The following is a 17801-nucleotide window of genomic DNA, read 5'->3' as shown; positions in this document are numbered from 1 at the left end:
AAAAATCTTTAACAGTCTGCATAGACTTAGCTTTGTCCTCCATTTTCTTTAAAACTGCTTCCACAGGCGGTCCAAACAACACATCAGACTGTAAAGGAGCATCCAAAATCCTGGTCTTAACATGCTCAGCTAAATTCTGATCCTTCAACCATGCATGTCTGCGAAGAACAGAACTAGTAGCAGCCACCCTCGAGGAGGCCTGAACAGCATCAAAACCACACTGCAAAGAATGCTTACCCACTTGTTCAGACACATGAACCAAATCCAGCAATTCTTTACACTCAATACCTTCCGCCAAAGCATCCACCTTAGATTTCAATTGTGAAAGGAGATAATTCTGATATTTCAGCATATGAAATTGACAATTCAACGCCCTCATGGCTAGAGTGGAAGAAGTATATACTTTCTTACCCCACCTATCCAAAGCCCTTGCCTCTTTATCAGAGGGTACAGGATTTTTAACAACAGAAGCTTTAACACCTTTAGGCCCCTGAGAAACAGTTTCTGGGTCTGCCCTGGGACTCTTAAACAAATACTTATGAGCTTCGGGCACCCTATAATATCTATCAGGCTTAACAGGAGCAGGAGGCAAGGAATCAGGGTTCAGAGAAGCCTCTGCAAAACATCCTCCACCACATTCAACACAGGAGGAATAGCTAAGGGCCTATGCTGAGGCAAAACAAGAATTCCCTAAGCCTTTTGTGGAGTCAGAGTAATCTTGGCCTTCCCATTTAAAGTGCTCCCTCATGGAGTGAAGAGTCTCTGAAAATGAGAAATCCTCAGGAGGGGAAGCTGAAGGAGTGGAATCATCCACATCAGAATCAGAATAAGCAGGAAACTCTTGCAAGTCTTCCACAGAAGACTCTGACGCCTGTGAACACTGTTCAAAACTATCAAACTCCTGTTCCACCCTAGGCCTCTTATCAGGTGGTGGCATAGAACCTCTAATCAGAGTAATCAAATCTTCAGCCATTTTAAGCATATGTTTCTTAGGCACAGAGGCCGAAATGCTAGGAGAAGCCCCTACAGAAGCTGAACTTGGCCTTCCTCTAAAAGAAGCTCTGGAAACAGAAGGAGAGGCCCTAACTACCTTGGGAAGAGAGGGAAGAACAGTTACCTGAGAAGCCCCCTCAGCCTGGCCTACTTCCTGAGAGGGCACATCCTGTAACAGTAAAGTATCTGCCTGAGACTCCATAGAGACTCCTGGCAAAACCTCTGGCTCCCCTGAGCCTTCTAAAGGACCGGCGTCCGGGACTGCCGGTTCCTCACCCCTAGACTTCACTGTTTTGTCCTTGCGCTTCTTAGATGAAGCAGGCGTCGGAGCATCCGACGGCATAGTATAATTACAACGCTTCCCAAACACTAACCTAGCACAATCAAGCCTCCTCTTAATAGTGCGCTTATTAAATCTAGCACAAGAGCGGCAACCAACAACGTCGTGCTCAGGCCCTAAACAAGGTATACACAATGTATGATAATCCCTATGCGGTATCTGCTTCCCACAAGAAATACAGTTATTCACTTTTTCTGACATCCGGTAATATACTGAGGCAAGAAAAACCAAAATGTTCCCCAACGGGGTTACTTAGCCAACTCTGTACTCGGTCTGAAACTCCGGTTTCGGAAAATCTCAGAACGCCAACCTGCACTCGCAAAATTGCTTCTGCATCGGACCATGCGGCAAAAAAGACTGAGGAAATGACGTCGGTCATGCGCATTAGTACCCTGACGTACTGACGTCAGTCTAAGGCGCCATGACCGACGTCAGCCTTATACTCTGGTATTCGGGCCGACTGAGACGCGGACTATACCCCAATAGTCAGGACTGCAGCAAGGGAAGACGAAGAACATCATGACCTATCAGGGCCTCTGGAATTACTATTTAACTGTAACCTCCAAACAGGTTTCGTGCCTCATGAATGAAGAAAAGCAACAGTCATCCCTCTGCACAAAGGTGGGCCGTCTGCAGACCATGGAAACTACATACCCATAAGGCTCAATAGTCTTATATGTAAAGAATTGTCATGGAGATGATCAACAGAGATGTACTTAATCTTCAGACACTGGACCCAACCCAGTTTGGTTTCGTCGAAGGCAGATCATGCCTACTCAGCCTGGTGGACTTCTTTGAGAAGGTCAACAAAGCAATGGATGAGTGCAAAATCATTCACACTGCCTACCTTGACCTGGTCAAGGCATTTGACACAATTACCCACTCAGGCATTGTTGACAAACTCATGAGATTAGGTACAAACCTGCATGTCACCTGGTGGATAGCCAGCTGGTTGATAGACAGGACCCAGGAAGTTAGACTTGGGGAGCCCACCTCTACAAAGGGGCCAGTCACAAGTGGAGTCCCTCAGGGATCAGTCTTTGGACTGCTCCTTTTTGGCATTTACTTCTCAGATGTCAAGGCTAATGTCAGTGGTCTCTGGCTGACTAAATTTACAGATGATTGCAAATTAGGAGCTGTCACTGAATCTCACACTGACACAAATGTTCTCCAGGAGGGGCTGACACAGACAAATTACTGGTGTCAGAGCCAGAGACTGCAACTAAATGCCAAGAAAGGCACAATAGTATCCTTTGGGAAGTTATCCATCCCTAGTAACTTTCATATTGCCAACACACCCCTTAGAGTTGACCCAGTAGTCAGGGACATAGGGACACAGATAGTAATCTAACCTTTGACCATCATGTGTCTACAGTGGTGAGGAAATCATTCTATGTTGCGCAACTTACAAACAAAGGTATGGCATCTAAATCCAATGAAGTTATTGTTCCACTGTATTCAGCATTCATTAGATCTACCACTGAGTACAATGTCCCTTTTCGTATGTACCTTACCAGGCATATCCAACAACTGGAACATCCACAGAGGTTCCTCACTAAAAGAATACAGGGCATAAGTAATATGTCCTATGCTGACCGCCTCAAGGCCCTAACTCTGTATTCTGTCTCCTACAGGATTTTGAGGGGAGATCTATGCCTGGCATACAGGGCATTGTCAGAACCCATTCTGATAAGACTCCTGCATATCCACAAAACAAACAGCACCAGAATTACCTATTCTAATGACTTAAACCTTGCCTGTGATATAAACAGGACCTGCAGGAGAGATAGGTATGTATCCCAGAGACTACCCAGTGTATGGAACAGGCTCCCCATCCATGTGAAGCAGAGTTCCTCCCTAACACAATTCAAGTGCAACTAGGACAACTGGATGGGAAACCGGAAATTCATCTCTGGTTTGGCACCCATGACTCTAAAGGAGACAGGTAACCTGTAAATGGTTCATCTCCCAGGCGCATGCTCACACTTATCAAGGGTACCAAAACTTGTCAGAGATTTGGGATGCATGGCTAGGCTTAAAAAGGCCCTTGCGGTTGTTAGCCTAGTAAACACCTATGAAAATAAAAAAATACATATGCACTGATTTAAATGGATATGCACGCATGTGACTGTAATATAACTGACACACTGCCACCCTTATAATATGCAATTTGTTAAATACACTTATCCCATTTTCTTGTGCTGTACTTGATCAGTCTTACACATGTAAGGTGATATTTCTATCAATAATGGCGATTACACCAACTGCTGTATTATGTTTTTATAGAAGTATATATGGGTAGTATGTGATATTCAGTACTACTTTTCTTGTGTACCAGTCTCATTTGCCGTTTAATTGTTGTACATTACTATGATGTTTGTGTCATTTGTACACAGACATGATCACAGCCATCACCAATGAACTATGCGAATGTCAGACATTGGTGATTAGCTTCAATGTACCTTGTAAGGACTTGCAGCCCATTGTGTGTTGCAGGCACATGCGTGTGCACTTGTGTCTCCTTAGCTATGGCTGTCCTGCTTTACTCTATGCCTAATTTTGCTTGCTGGCATTTCCTCACTGCTGTGGGCCTGTGTTGTCCATCTCCTCTCCCCTTACAGCTTTGCCATACTTATTTAAGATATACATGACATATGTTCATGCCTACATCCTTTTTCCATTTCTTTTCTACCCATTCTACTCTCTCAAGAAAAAAAAAAGTGGATTATAAAAAAATTGCCTATGCCTCCCTCTCTCTAATCTTTCTACTCCATCATTGCATTATTTGCGTTCCCCACACATGCCCCATGCCCATTGTTAGCTACTGCTAGCTGTGGCAAAGTAGTAGTCATTGCTCTTTACTTTACTTAATTTTATTAGAAATATTGCAGGTTCTGTCAGTTTCCACAAACTGTGAGGGGTGTATTTATATATGCCCTTCTAAGGATTACAATGACATCTGTAAATGTTTGCGGATATCTGTAATTTTTCAGATATTACAGCTGATGCACACTTGTCTTCATTTATTAAATACAATAATGTAATTTCTTTTGGGGTTGTTTAAATTCCACAGATGTGCATTGGTGATACGCGTATGTATTACTTCATGAACAACTTTTCCTGGAATACATATTTCACATGCTTGATTGCGGTTGAACAGACATCATTAGTTAGGGCTGCCTTGTGCTAAGGTGCTTTCCTCAGACTTGGTCATATTTGTATATGACTTGGTTATCTGCAATTCTTGTCCATAACCAGGTAGATTGTGCCATGTCCCGAAACATTAAAGAAAATGACCTAGCATTTTTAACAGAAGTGTAGTTACCACCATTTACTCCCCTAAAGGAATGATTTTGCTGAGCTGAGACACAATCTGAACTGCTTAAATGAAGCAAGGTTAATGTAATTGGTAGTAGAATAAGTGGATCACCTGTCTGCTCATCACTGGCAGCGGACTTTTACAGTGTCGTGTTGCCAGCCTGATGCCCAACCTTCCATAGAAGGCACACACACACACACACACACACACACACACACACACACACACACACACACACACACACACATTCATGCCTAAAGCCAATTTAGAGTGTCCAATCCACCTACAGCATGCCTTTGGGATGTGGGAGGAAACCAGAGCACCCGGAGGAAACCCACGCGACCACAGGGAGGACATGCAGACTCCGCACAGAAGGCACCTGAGCCAAGAATCGAACCGGAGAACCTCTTGCTGTGACACGACAGTGCTAACCGCTCCACCACTGCGGCCACCCTGGTAGTTGAATAAGCAATTACTAGAAACTCAAAATCAAACTACAAACCAAACGTAAGGGACATCTTCAATACTGTAAAGACCTAAAAGAACTGGAGTTGAGATCTTTAGAAAAGGGAAGTAGAACATTTTATAGAAATAACTGGAATTTTTGCAAAATATAAATGCAGAATAATGTGCAGGAGGAGGAGTGAAGTTTAAGAGAAGGCTGGACTTGAGCAATTTGTGAATCTGGAGGTAAGAAAACTATTAAAAAGAAAATGTGTATTTATACTGCATAAGGATAATGAAAACTGTTATGGTTTGTTTTCTTTTCTATAAATATATGCAAATCCATATTGCAAAGTGAAATGTAATGATTCAGTTAGGATGTTTAAAAAAAAAAAAAAAAAAGAACGCAAAAACATTATTTAAAACAGCTACAAGTTAATAAAAATGTCCATAAAAACAATCTAGAACCATAATGCTGCTACAGAAAAATCCATGTTTTGAAGTAATTCATATGAAAGTCCAGTATCAAAATGTTTCATAAAAATTCACTGGTGTTTAAAGCGAAACGCATACATATGTATGTATTTATATATTATAAACCATCAATCTCAAACAAGTGTGTTCTTTTGCTTCTGAAGAGAGAGGGATGTAATATGCATATATGCCTTTAAATATCTGGCACATTTACCCTTATTCAGTCTTATATTCACTACTAAACAATTTTAAAAAGGCTTTGTCCCCTTATTTCACATTAACAAACATTACAACATCCGAATGTAACCCATCCGAATTTAACCCCCTATTACAACGAACCAGTATCATAATGTAGACTCATAAAAATTCTACATGACAAAATGTTAGTCTGTAACTGTGGTTGTCTTTGCACAACAAACATAACAAAGGACAACAAAGTAATTTTGTAGACACTTACTCTGCTAACGCCTGTATACAGAACAAGGCTTCCATTACTCTCCAGGACAAGCATTGTTTCTATGCTCTGGTAGGGAAAAAAAATACAGCTTGAAGTGGTTACATTTTACAAAACAGCAATTGCTCTTACAGCTGTATACCGTACAAACATAAAACACACTACAGCCCAAACATGCATAACAAGGGACACTAGAGACCTTTGGGATACATATATTTACTTCCAAAGAAGAATTCATTTCAGTGAATGCTTTACATAGACTGTTATGATTAAGCACCGTCAAGAAGTATAAAAACATGCAAAATCAATAGTGTCTCTTTAAATGTTTTTATTTTAATAGTTTAAGTGCCCCAGTGGACTGTTATACAGCTAATTTGAAACAACATACACAATGAAACTGGTTACGAATGACAAAGGAGCAAAGAAACCTATAATATTAAGTTGCATACCCCATACAGTGCAATGCAAGAGCTCAGCAAGATTTACAAAATTAATTTGTGGTTGAAAGACTACCTGTAGCAGATTGCTTACTGCTACATAGATCATCAATTTAACTGATAAGAATAGAACATATAACTCACATTCTTGCTTTTTTTTTAAAATATCCTTGTTAGATTGTTTTATATAAATCTGGAACTTTTCTAACAATGTAACATTTCAGAAACAAACATTTACAAGTCAAAACAAAATATTTTGAGGTCTTAAAACGTATGAAAAAAGAAATCAATGAATTATGTTTAAATGTAGAATGGTTAAACTAGAAATGGATTAGTTATTTACATTTCTTAAACAGGTAGGTATTCTCCAAAGACTCCTTTCTGGGCATTGGAATTAATGAATTCCAGGAAACGTTGGGCAATTGCATTGGTACATGAGTAGCTTTCCCAGCTAATGGAGGGATTGTTGAAGTCACCCAATATGAGAGTGTTAGACTGGACCCTGATTTTCTCCAAGGTGCTTAGGAACGCGGAGTTCAGTTCTGATGAAGCTCACATAGTGAGTGAAAGCGCTTAACCTTTCTTTACGTGCATCTTGGATTTTGTGTTTTTGTGTGTCCGCAATAAATCTTTTTTTAAACGGAGGAATCAGTGCACATATTGGGATCATCTTTACATCAAGTCTGGTAAAGTGCTAGACTAATAAGTTAGTAAATGTGCAGGAGAGGAGAGAACTAACAGATCTAAGAGAAAAATTGAAGAGCAGACTTTGGCACCGCTCAGAAGCTTACAAGCAAGTCCTGGATACAGCAAACCTGTATCTGGACTAGACTAGTTACAGGAAAGGCAGGAAACAAGCACAAATGCGGGCTTTTAAACCAGAAAGTTGAAAGAGATGGAAAAACTGTCCAAACGGCCAATAAACTACAATTCCTGGGCCAGAAACCACTCCTCTTGTGATATATAGTCTACCTAGTGCTTACCACTCCCACTGCCAAGCTAGAAGGCTTTCCTCCAACACAGAAAGGCTTGGGGGGCTCAGAAGCTTATAAATACTCCTGGATACAGCAAATCTGTATCCGGACTAGACTAGTTACAGGAAAAGCGGGAAACAAGCGCAAATGCAGTTCCTCAAAACTATGCTGTTTTGTATGAAGTGAGATGGCAGCCCACAGTAATATATTTTTTTTTTTTTGTCATTTGTCCCCCAGTATAGTGCATCTGTGGAGTTGGTATATATAGGAATCACAGGAAATACAAGGCAACTGAGTTTTGTGGTCATTCATCCCTTGCCAGTGCATATTCCTTAGACCATACTTCCTTTCTTGAAGAGGACTAGGCCAGTCGATTCAGTGGTGAATTTGCAAAAACCCATCCAGTCATCCATTTCCCATTTCAAGAAGATACCATATCACATGACTTGATTTGCAATGGAAGTCTATTCTAGAGGTAGAGAAAGGGCTACTTAATTAACTTACTCTCCACAATGTTTTATTTATTTACTGATGAAGATTTTGATTCTTGGGTCTGGTACTTGTGGGACTATTTAATTTATGGAGATACAAGAGATCTGGAACCACTGAGCCCCTAATGGCACAGAAGGCAAAGCAGAGAACTCCCCTCAGGAGTCTGTGAGATACTGAATAGAGATTATCATGCTTCCAGTCTTTCTGACAGCTTAAAGATTTTAAACCACTGATTATCTTCATTAGGAACCTAAGTTTTTTTCTAGTTGTTTCATATGTCTAGTGAAGGGTACATCACATAGGGATCACAGTATTTAGTAACTGATTAAAACTAAATATAAGGAGACAATGACCTCTCTAGATCTGGATAATATTCCTTTGGCAATTAGCTGCTCTAAGAACCAGGTCAAAATATTATGTCCTCTAATGGGTTTCTTAATCTGGCCCAGAGATTTTTTGTTATTAAATCTAAGAACTTTTGAGCATATCCTACATTGGAAGTATAGACACTCCATGTTACTGAGACATACTTAAAGTCTCCTAAAATAATGGAGGCTCTTCTTTATAGGAGTTAATGAAACACATTTAGGAACCTTGCGCGATTTTTCAGGAAACAGAGAGAATGTCGCACAAATTAAAAAGTTACATACTCACCATAACTAGGCGTCTGTGTTTTCCATTTTCATTCTTCCTCACCCTATGGGTTATGAATCTGACCAGGTGACATTCTACAGACTTCAGATCCAACTCTTAAGCTCCTCCCTCTACCCATACTGCCACAGTTCACTACCAATACCTCAGATCAAGTTTTCTGCCTTAAAGTCCTTGAAGTATGACAGGAAAAAGGAAGAGAAATAACAGCAGGGCTCAATCCTGGAATACCAGGTTCCAAAACCCATCAGGTCACTCCAGACGATGACAGGAAGGAGGGAGTGAAGTTGATAAAGAATGAAAACGGACAAGACAAATGCCTAGTTATGGTGAGCACATAACTTTAATATCTGAAGTTGTCCTTTTCATTCTTCCTCAACCTATGGGACAGAGTCCCCAGCTACATAGAAATTGAGTTGCCTTCATGGAAGGATATTTCAGAGAACTGCTGAACCAAAGGCAGCCCTGTTTCTGGAAATGATGTCCAATTTGTAAAGACTGACAAAAGTATGGGCATTAGACCAGGTGGCTGCTGCACAATTATCAATGGAAGTTGTAGACCAGAAAGCAGATGAGGTTGCCATGGATCTGGTTGAATGAGCTTTAGGTGGCTTTGGAAGGGAGAGACCTTGATGAGAATATATCCATGAAATGTAATCAGTTATCCATTTGGCCCATTTAACTTTAAAAATTGGAGAACCCATCCGACTATGTGAAAAATAGATAAAGTGATGGTCCATTTATCTGAAATCTTTTGTTCTATATAAATAGAAATGTAGCTGTTTATCCACATCAATAAGTTGTAGCTTGTATTCTCCTTTGTTTGAGAATTTTGGAAAGAAAACTGGTAGATGTATGGTTTGATTTACATTTGATTCAGAAGCCACTTTTGGCAGGAAAGAAAGACTGGAACAACAATATAAGGAGTTTCGATGAAAGAGCCCGGAGTACGGAAATCCTACTAATAGATGTAATAGTAACTAAGAAGGCTGCTTTCAAAGACAGGAATTTCAAGTCAGTTTTTGCTGAAGGTTCAAAAGGTTGCAGAGTTAAACCCTGAAGCACTACTGTTAAGTTCCAGGGAGGCGATAGATCTTTCACTGGGGGGGTCTGAGCAAAAAGGTGCCCTTCAGAAAAGCCTTACACAACTTGGAAGCAGCCAAGCAAAATGCATTGCCCCCAGAATGAAAATCTGAAATGGCTGCCAACTATGCTTTAATTGTGGAAAAAATAGTCTTCTTTAAAAAAAGCTAAAAACTCCATGACAGCAGAAACAGGAGCAGTAAAAAGGACCAGTGTCATTTTTTAAGGCCCAAATTGAGAATACTTTCCATTTACTCTTCTAAATTCTTAGTGGAATCTTTCTTGGAAGACAAAAGTATATCACAAAGTGGGGGAGAAAGTCTGGAGCTGTCTAGCTGTCGATGGAACTGGAGAAACCATGTGGTTAGTTTAAGTGCTGAGATATTGGGATGTTTTATCCTCAAGAGAGGAGACAGAAGGTCTGGTCTGGACTGGGGTCCAGTATTCAAGAAGGACAATGAAGATGAGACCAAAGAAAAGTGAACCAGACTTGGTGACGCCAAAAGGGGGAAATAAGGATAACAGAGCTCTTCAACCAACTGACTTTCTGTTAATTAAGATTTTTTGGAATCAGAGGTACTGGGGGATATGCATAATGGAGACCGGAGGGCCAGACGTGGACTTAAGCATCTCTCAGTGCCTCCCCCTGAAGGGGGATCAAGGCAAAGTACCTGATGCATTTGTTGTTGTGGAGAGAAGCAAAAAGATTGCAGCAAGGTTGGCCCCAATGACAGAAAGTTTTCTCCAACACTGAATGATTGAGAGACCACTTGTGAGGCATCAGAATGGACTTGCTGAGTTCCCCTGGAATGTGCACTGTTACTAGAAAGCGGTTGGAGGAGCTCGTCCAATGCCACACTCATAGCTTTTTGGCAGGCAGGCTAAGATAGACAGCCCCTTGTTTGTCGATATACCAGACCACAGACATGTTGTTGCTTTGGACTGCAATGGTCCCTAGAGGGAAAACATCTTGAAATGCTTACAACATTAATAGGACCACTCTCATCACTAAGACAATGATATGTGAATTGGTCTGTTGGGCAGACAACGTACGTTGGAATATCCTTTCCAAGGAATGACCCCCCCCCACCTCAGTTGGGAGGCATCCGTGGTCACTGTGGGAGACAGAACAAAGGGGTGCCCAATGTAAATGTCATCTGACTGGATCCACCATGGAATTTGGGTTTTACATACCAGAGTAAATTTGATTGGGAAGGACAGAGGCTGTTGAAGAACAGACCACTGAGCAGCTAGAGAACACTTAAGAACATGTATATATAGTAACTTGCTAATGGGACTAAAACTACAGACACTGCCAGGGAAACTAGGGTCTGAAGGACAAGTCTGGCAGGAGGAGCGAGATGAGAAAAGATTTGATGAACCTAGGACTTGATTGCACATAAATGATGTGGAGGTAAAGAAGCAAATTGGTTTATTGTGTTTAGATGAGCTCCAAATAAACTCCAGGCTCTGCACTGGCAGTAGTTTGGATTTGGAAATATTTACTGGAATGCTTAGTGCTTAGCAAATTTGAAGCAAATATTCCCTGGATTGTTCTGAAAGATACATGGATGGGACCATAAGGAACAAGTCGTCCAGGTATAGAAACTCTCAGAATCCTTGCAGTCTCAGGTGAGCATCTACTACTGCCATACACTTGGTAAACACTTTGGGGGTTGTGGTGAGTCCAAATGGCAGGGCTCTGAACTGATAGTGAATGGCTCCCAACCTAAAGCACAAGTGTCTGTGGGAGCGTCTGTTTATTTTGATGTGATAGTACACATCTTGAAGACTCATCAAGAACATCCAATTGTCCTTGTGTAAAACATCCTTACATACTGGTTCAGATTGCTTAGACATAAATTTGTCTCAGGTTCCATCTTTTTTTGGCACTAAAAAGAACCTCGAGTAAGTTCCAAATCCTCTCTGGCCTGGTGAGAACTTCTGGATGACTCTTTTGTCCAGCAGTTTTAGAATTTCTTGAGCTGCAGCTTCTCTCTGAATGGGTGGAACATCCGGAAGCTTTCTTCTTTTTTAAGTGAGCGTTTGGGAAAATGGTATAAAGTAACCTCTGGATATTACATTTAGCACCCAAGAATCTTTTGTTATAGCAGCCCAGGTGTCTAGGTGCAAGGACAAGCTTCCTCAACTGCCTCCAAAGGCAGGCAATTGGGCAGCATTTTAGCAGAGCTTTAAGGGTCTATCCAGAAAATCTCAGAAACCCTGACTTTGCAGGCCTCCTCTGCCATGAGGATGGCTTCTTCCATTTGAACTCCCTCCTCTGCCTCTGAGGGAGTTGACTCCATGTGAATCCTGGAAAGATCTCTGGGATTTACGGAACCACGTTGGATAGTTGAGGGGTAGAAAAGTGAATCCCAATGGCAGCCAGTCTTTCTTTCCTATTCACTGAAGGGAAGAGTTTCTTTCACAGAAGGGCCAAACAAGGATGTTCAATCAAAAGCAGCACTGATGAAAGATGACTTGAAAGGCTCTGCAAAATCACATAACCGCACCCAGGCATGTCTCCTTATGGCAATGCCTGTACTGGCAGTTTGTGAGGTACCTTCTGCTGCATGAGGAATCAACCTCATGGATGTATTGGAAATAGATAAAAGAGGGGCCAGCTGTTGGATGATCTTTTGTAATCCTCAGCATACATGGACTCCAAGATGGATTTTGAAAGCTCTTTGGTCAAATTTCTCTGCAGTCTTGTACAGTGCTCTAAATAATTCAAGGACCTTAAGGCAAAGGTAGCTGAAACAAACACATGCTTTCCAAACCTGTCTAATGTCCTGGACTCTATGAGGGGGGGGTGGACAGAGCTCTGTTCTGCTAGCTCCTTCTTGGTGGCTGCCGCCACAACCACTGCATAAACAGGGACTCCTTTGCTCCAATGGGACTTATCTTTTGCAGGAGCTAAAATTTTACCTGCATGGCATGGACTTGGTTCATACCAAATCCAGTTCCTTCCATGCCCAGTGAGAAACCAGATCAATGAGCTCATCGGCCTGGGGAATCATCCAAGATGTAGATGGGCCAGCACCAAAAGCCTCCAGAAATACTGACTCCGCAGGAGAAGGATTATCTGAAGACCAACCACCTTTCTGCTTTAGGATCTCCAAAATGTCTCCAAATGAGACATCATCAAGTGGTGATTTGGGGGACCCTTTCCATTCGTCAAAATTACTATCTTCAGTAAGAGATTTTGGGGGAACTCGATGTGCCTCCTTTTACATGTTCTCTTTCGGCAAACCTCAGTGGGATGCTCTGGACAGGTGTCTAAACAGAGGAGTAATTCCTCTACAGTAACTGTCTGGATGCTAGCTGGTACTGGCTGCCCCTGTGGAGTAGGTCTCATGAGATCAGAGTTTGGAACCACAGGGGGAAAAATGAAGATTAGAGGATGTATGACTGACCAGATTTCTTGAATGACAGAACACCTTCTCCATAACCTTGAAGGCTGACAGACCAGAAGAAGCCATGGCCAGCCACACTGGATGTGAGACTTCCAAAGCAGCCAAACCACAACGTTTTGTCCAGATCCATGCCTCGAGGAAGGAGCCAGACCCATGTTATCTAGCGCAAAGACCCAGAATCAAGGATGGCTCAGACACCATTAGAGTATATCCCGGCCCCACAGATCTGATGCCTATTCTTGAGCTCAGAGAAACTGTTGGGGTTGAAAATGTAATTCTCTTCGGCTCTGACATTGATGTTCTCTGAACTCTTGGATCCTGGGGCTCAGAAAGAGAAGGATGGATCAGAGAGGGCGATACAATTGTATGGCAGGTGGCAGGAAGGCTCACAGATCCGATGGAAGATGGAGCCGGTATAACCCTCATCTGGATCTGAGCTCTGAGGAACTTTCTCATCATCCTACCCACTTCCACTTCAAAAAGACTCTTGGAGGAACTGACAGATAAGGAAGTAGACTGAGGTATGGAGTGTTTTCTCAGAGTTTGCATTAGTGGAGAATGCAGCTGTGGAGAAATATGGTCGACCACGAGCTTGTGTGAGCGAGCTCTCAGTGAATAAGAAGTGCTAGGAGTCGGATCAGATGGTTTTGGTTCCTTAGGTTGAATAGTGGGACTGGCTGAAATAACTAGCAGATCCAAAGACATAGTTTTGCTCTTTGGATCCAACAAACTCGGATCTGATCATCTTTGTATTATTTTTTTTTTGTGGAGGCTCCAAGGATGAAGTCTTTGGGAGTCTTTGTTGGAGATTGTTTCCTATGCTCAGACAGAGCCTTTGACAGTTTGCTGGGTGGGTGGGTGGGTGGGGGGGTTGAGGCCCAGAGGAGGAAGAAGATGACAGATGTAATAACCCTTTGAGTACTAGCTTGTTTCTCCTTTCTGCAATAACCCTAAAGTTAAATGCAGAATGAATGGTACAGTTCGCACCCATATGTGCTGATCCTAAACAATAAACATGCTCCCTGTGGGCATCAAAGTTCGGAATTTTGTGCCCACAGGAAGTACATTTTTTTTAAACCTGTAGGCTTCTCAGCCATAGTAAACTATTAATAACAAGAAAAAAATAGGACAGATAAAAAAAATAAAGTTAGAATCAAGGCAAACTAAAACTATAGAAATAAGACTACTGACAATGGTAGTTAAGAATACCCTAGCTGGGTAAGAAAAAGGGATAGGACAGGATCACTATAAAGACAAGTACCAAAAATGGTACATAAAAGTTACCGTGCTAAGGTAGACAACTAACAGACAGAAGAAACCCGAAAAACAAAGAGGGAGGAAGTATAAAGTAAGTCACTGACTAGAAATAAAAATGGAGAGATTTTAATACTCAGAAACACTTACTACACAACCCAAAAAATGCTCACAGTGGATCCACATCTATGCGAGATGGTGGCAATCGAGATCTGAGGAACTGGGAGTGGACTTGCATCTGAACTCTGTAGAATGAGGCCAAGTCATATCAAAGGTCATATCTGTAAACCCATAGCCTGAGAAAGAATGAAAAGGACAACATCAGATCTGGCTATAAACTGATAGTTCCTGTTTAGTGTGATGGATGAAGCTTAAGGAGTTTCATGTGTTGGTCTCTGATAATCTTTGTAGAGGTGATATGGTCCCCAGCTAATATGAAGGCACCATGACAGTTACTATAGGATCTGAAGAAACGGTAGGTGCAAAAACCCAGGTATGGATATAGTGTACTTTCTGAACATTTAAACAAAATTTCAGCAATTACATAAACACAGATACGTCCTAAATGCAGGAGAGTCTCAAGGTCATGCAGTTTGCGGTTGAAACTTCTGCTATTAAGCAGAACCACCATAATGCGATCATGCTTTGGATTGGATATGTTAGTTATGTTGATTACCTGGACTCTACTAAAAAATGCACTATGTGGGCAAGTAAAGGGTTTAGTCAGTATGTGTAAAGTCTTGAACAAGAGATACAGGCCATCCTTTGCATGGCAAGTATATAATTTAGGGGGGTGAAGTTATCCATACGGCAGGGTACAAAGGGGCTTGCCCCTGAAAAAAATATTTGAGTTTTTATGGATTTTTCAAGTTATGTTTCAAGACATTAAAAAAAAATAATGAAACATTACTCTCTTTTGAACAATTTGATGGACTGCAGGGAAATGCAAATAGAAACTACAGCTGAAATGCTGGACTCAAAATCAGTATATATGCCATTCTTAGTATGTTTTTTGACAACTTCCTTTTCCATGTCGTCTCACAGCCATGTTGTTTAATGCCTCAGTTCTGACATGGCTTCCCAGCATTCCCTAATCATTTGTGTTAAGTCAAGGGGACTGCAGCCAAATGGCACAGTGTCAAGGGTAGTGTGTAAGAGAAGAATTGCAAAGAAGCTGAAATGTAAGTTGTATAAAATAGGGGTGCAACCACAAGTACTGTATGGTACAAAAACCTGGGCAGTGAAGGCAGAACAGATGAGGAAGCTAGAGGTAATGCAAATGAAGTGCCTGAGACAGGTCGGTAGGATGTACACTTTGGGACAGACTACAAAAACAGGACATCAAACCACAAACCCAATTTTCTCCAATTGCAGAGAAGATCAAAGACAACAGATTAATGGAGTTCAGGCACATGTGCAAGAAATCAGAAGGAAATCTAGTGAGGAAGATACGAAACAGACAGGAAGACATCTGTAAAACGAGATGGGTGGATTGTGTGAGAAGCCTTGAGAAAGTCATGGCATGAGTGTCAAAGAAGGTAGGAGAGTGAGAGTGAATAGAAAGTCAGCAGCACATACTTCAATCTTACAAAGAAATCCATACATTTAACACTTTCTTTTTGGACATGGGAAAAAGGGAGACGTGGTGGTAGAAGAAAAGCAGGATATGAGTACAGAAAATTGGAATTAGGTGAATAAAACAATGCAGCCCATAGATGATGAAAAAGAAAGGCTACAGCACATGACATCAAGAACCGAAGACAGAATGAGAATACAGTATTATAAATAAAACAAATAATAAAAAAAAAAACAGTAGAATACTGGATAGGATAGGTGCAGAAGTGAAACTATAATGAATTTCCAATAATGTAAGACTGCCAGTACAGTGTTACTTGACTGGCTTTGATGGGTTAACAGCATCAATATTAGACTGCGAAAAAAGAGGTAGTTTGAATCAGTCAGGTCATTTCTTATTTCTGTGCAGTTTAAACATTAATTTTAATTTAAGGGTAAGTTATAAACTTTGACTTGAATACTTTCTTAATTCCATACATTGCTGAGGAAGGCTTGGTCTAAATTTTGATATAGACCAAAAACACTGACTTCTAAAGAAATTTTTTTGAGACAGCAGATCTTAATTTCCCTCTTGGGACTATGCCATGCTAAGTGCTTACCTGTGGTAGTTTACCACTGTGTATACAAATGGACACAGTGTTTCTTGGTGTCAAAACACATCAAAAGTTAACAGTAACTGCCACTGGGTTGTGTCCATACTACTAATACATGATAGTCTCAGCAGAGTCAGAAGATATAATCAGTGGGGGTGGACCGAACACACTTGTGCATGAAGTGTTGCAAGATGTATGAATTTGATCCAGATTCTGAGGAAAAAACAGGTAGCCCAGCTGACATGCAATGAAAGGAAGATATTTAGCATGCACAGCAGAGAAAAAAAAGGTTAACAAAAGATAAACAGAAGGTAGACAAGCACATATCCTAGATGGAAAAAATGCACTTAAGATACACACCACCACCTTTAACTACTGGGGCAACCACAGGACAGCTCACTACCATAGAAAATACCGCTTTTCATTATATGTGCATCAAACTTGCCTCTACTCCTCCATATTATACAAGAAGCTTTGCCTCAGAAAAGAAATAGCTCCATAATGCCCGGCTACTACTCAACACTAACAAAAAAAAAAAAAAAAAAAAATGAACCTACTGATATTTTTCCCCAAATTATACATGCCTGATAAAGTGGATTTCAAAATCTTTTCACCACACAAAACTAAAATTGTAGTCTCCCATACAAAACTTCTTGGAGTAATAACAGATTATAACCTTAAATTCGACCTGCATGTTAAAAAAAACAGACTGACCAAAAATTAGGAATGCCTTGCAGGCATAAAAACTTCTTTAGCACCACCACCAAAACCATTCTCAACTTCTCTCATCTGTCTTATACGGTGCACCCATCTTAATGAACTTTCAGGCTACAGTTAAAAATAAGCTGGACGTATGCTATAATAAGGTTGCAAAATTTGTCACCAACAAACAATACTGCAGACAATAATGCATTGCCCTTAAGGCTTTGAATTGGCTCAAACTGCCTCAACACTTACATTACATACAGCTTATCTCCACACACAACATTATTTACAAAACCTATGACTTTTTTGCTTTTACTCTTATTCTTCATTCCTATCACCCTAACAGACTACTTTGATCTAATGAACATTATCTCATCAAATACAAACCCCATAAATCCCCTTGCCAAAGTCTCTACTCATACTCTGTCGCTAAAAAATGGAATTCAATCCTTATGTAAATCAGATCAACCTCTAATCTCTCCAGCTTCAAACTCGGGTGGGAAATTGACATAATGGTAAAGGTGTTTACCTTACAGACACAAGGTGCAAGGTTTGGTTCTAAAATAGGGTACATGGCCCCAAAGGCAGTTCGCCAAG

General features: G+C 41.0%; 1 protein-coding gene across 1 annotated transcript in view; it reads right to left on the bottom strand.

Annotated features, from left to right (window-relative positions):
• The window catches only part of ANAPC1 (anaphase promoting complex subunit 1), a 3613296-nt gene that overhangs the window by 2478556 nt on the left and 1116939 nt on the right, over positions 1–17801 (bottom strand). The window contains exon 11 of the mRNA XM_044060160.1: positions 6028–6115. Coding sequence (XP_043916095.1) covers positions 6028–6115 — 88 coding nt within the window. The remainder of the gene's footprint in view (positions 1–6027; positions 6116–17801) is intronic.

This window comes from Protopterus annectens, chromosome 1.part2, assembly GCF_019279795.1.
Source record: "Protopterus annectens isolate FY-2018-M chromosome 1.part2, PAN1.0, whole genome shotgun sequence".
NCBI classification, from domain to species: Eukaryota; Metazoa; Chordata; order Ceratodontiformes; family Protopteridae; genus Protopterus; species Protopterus annectens.
Note: the sequence above shows the minus strand (reverse complement) of the source record. Positions and strands in the feature narration are given on the sequence as shown.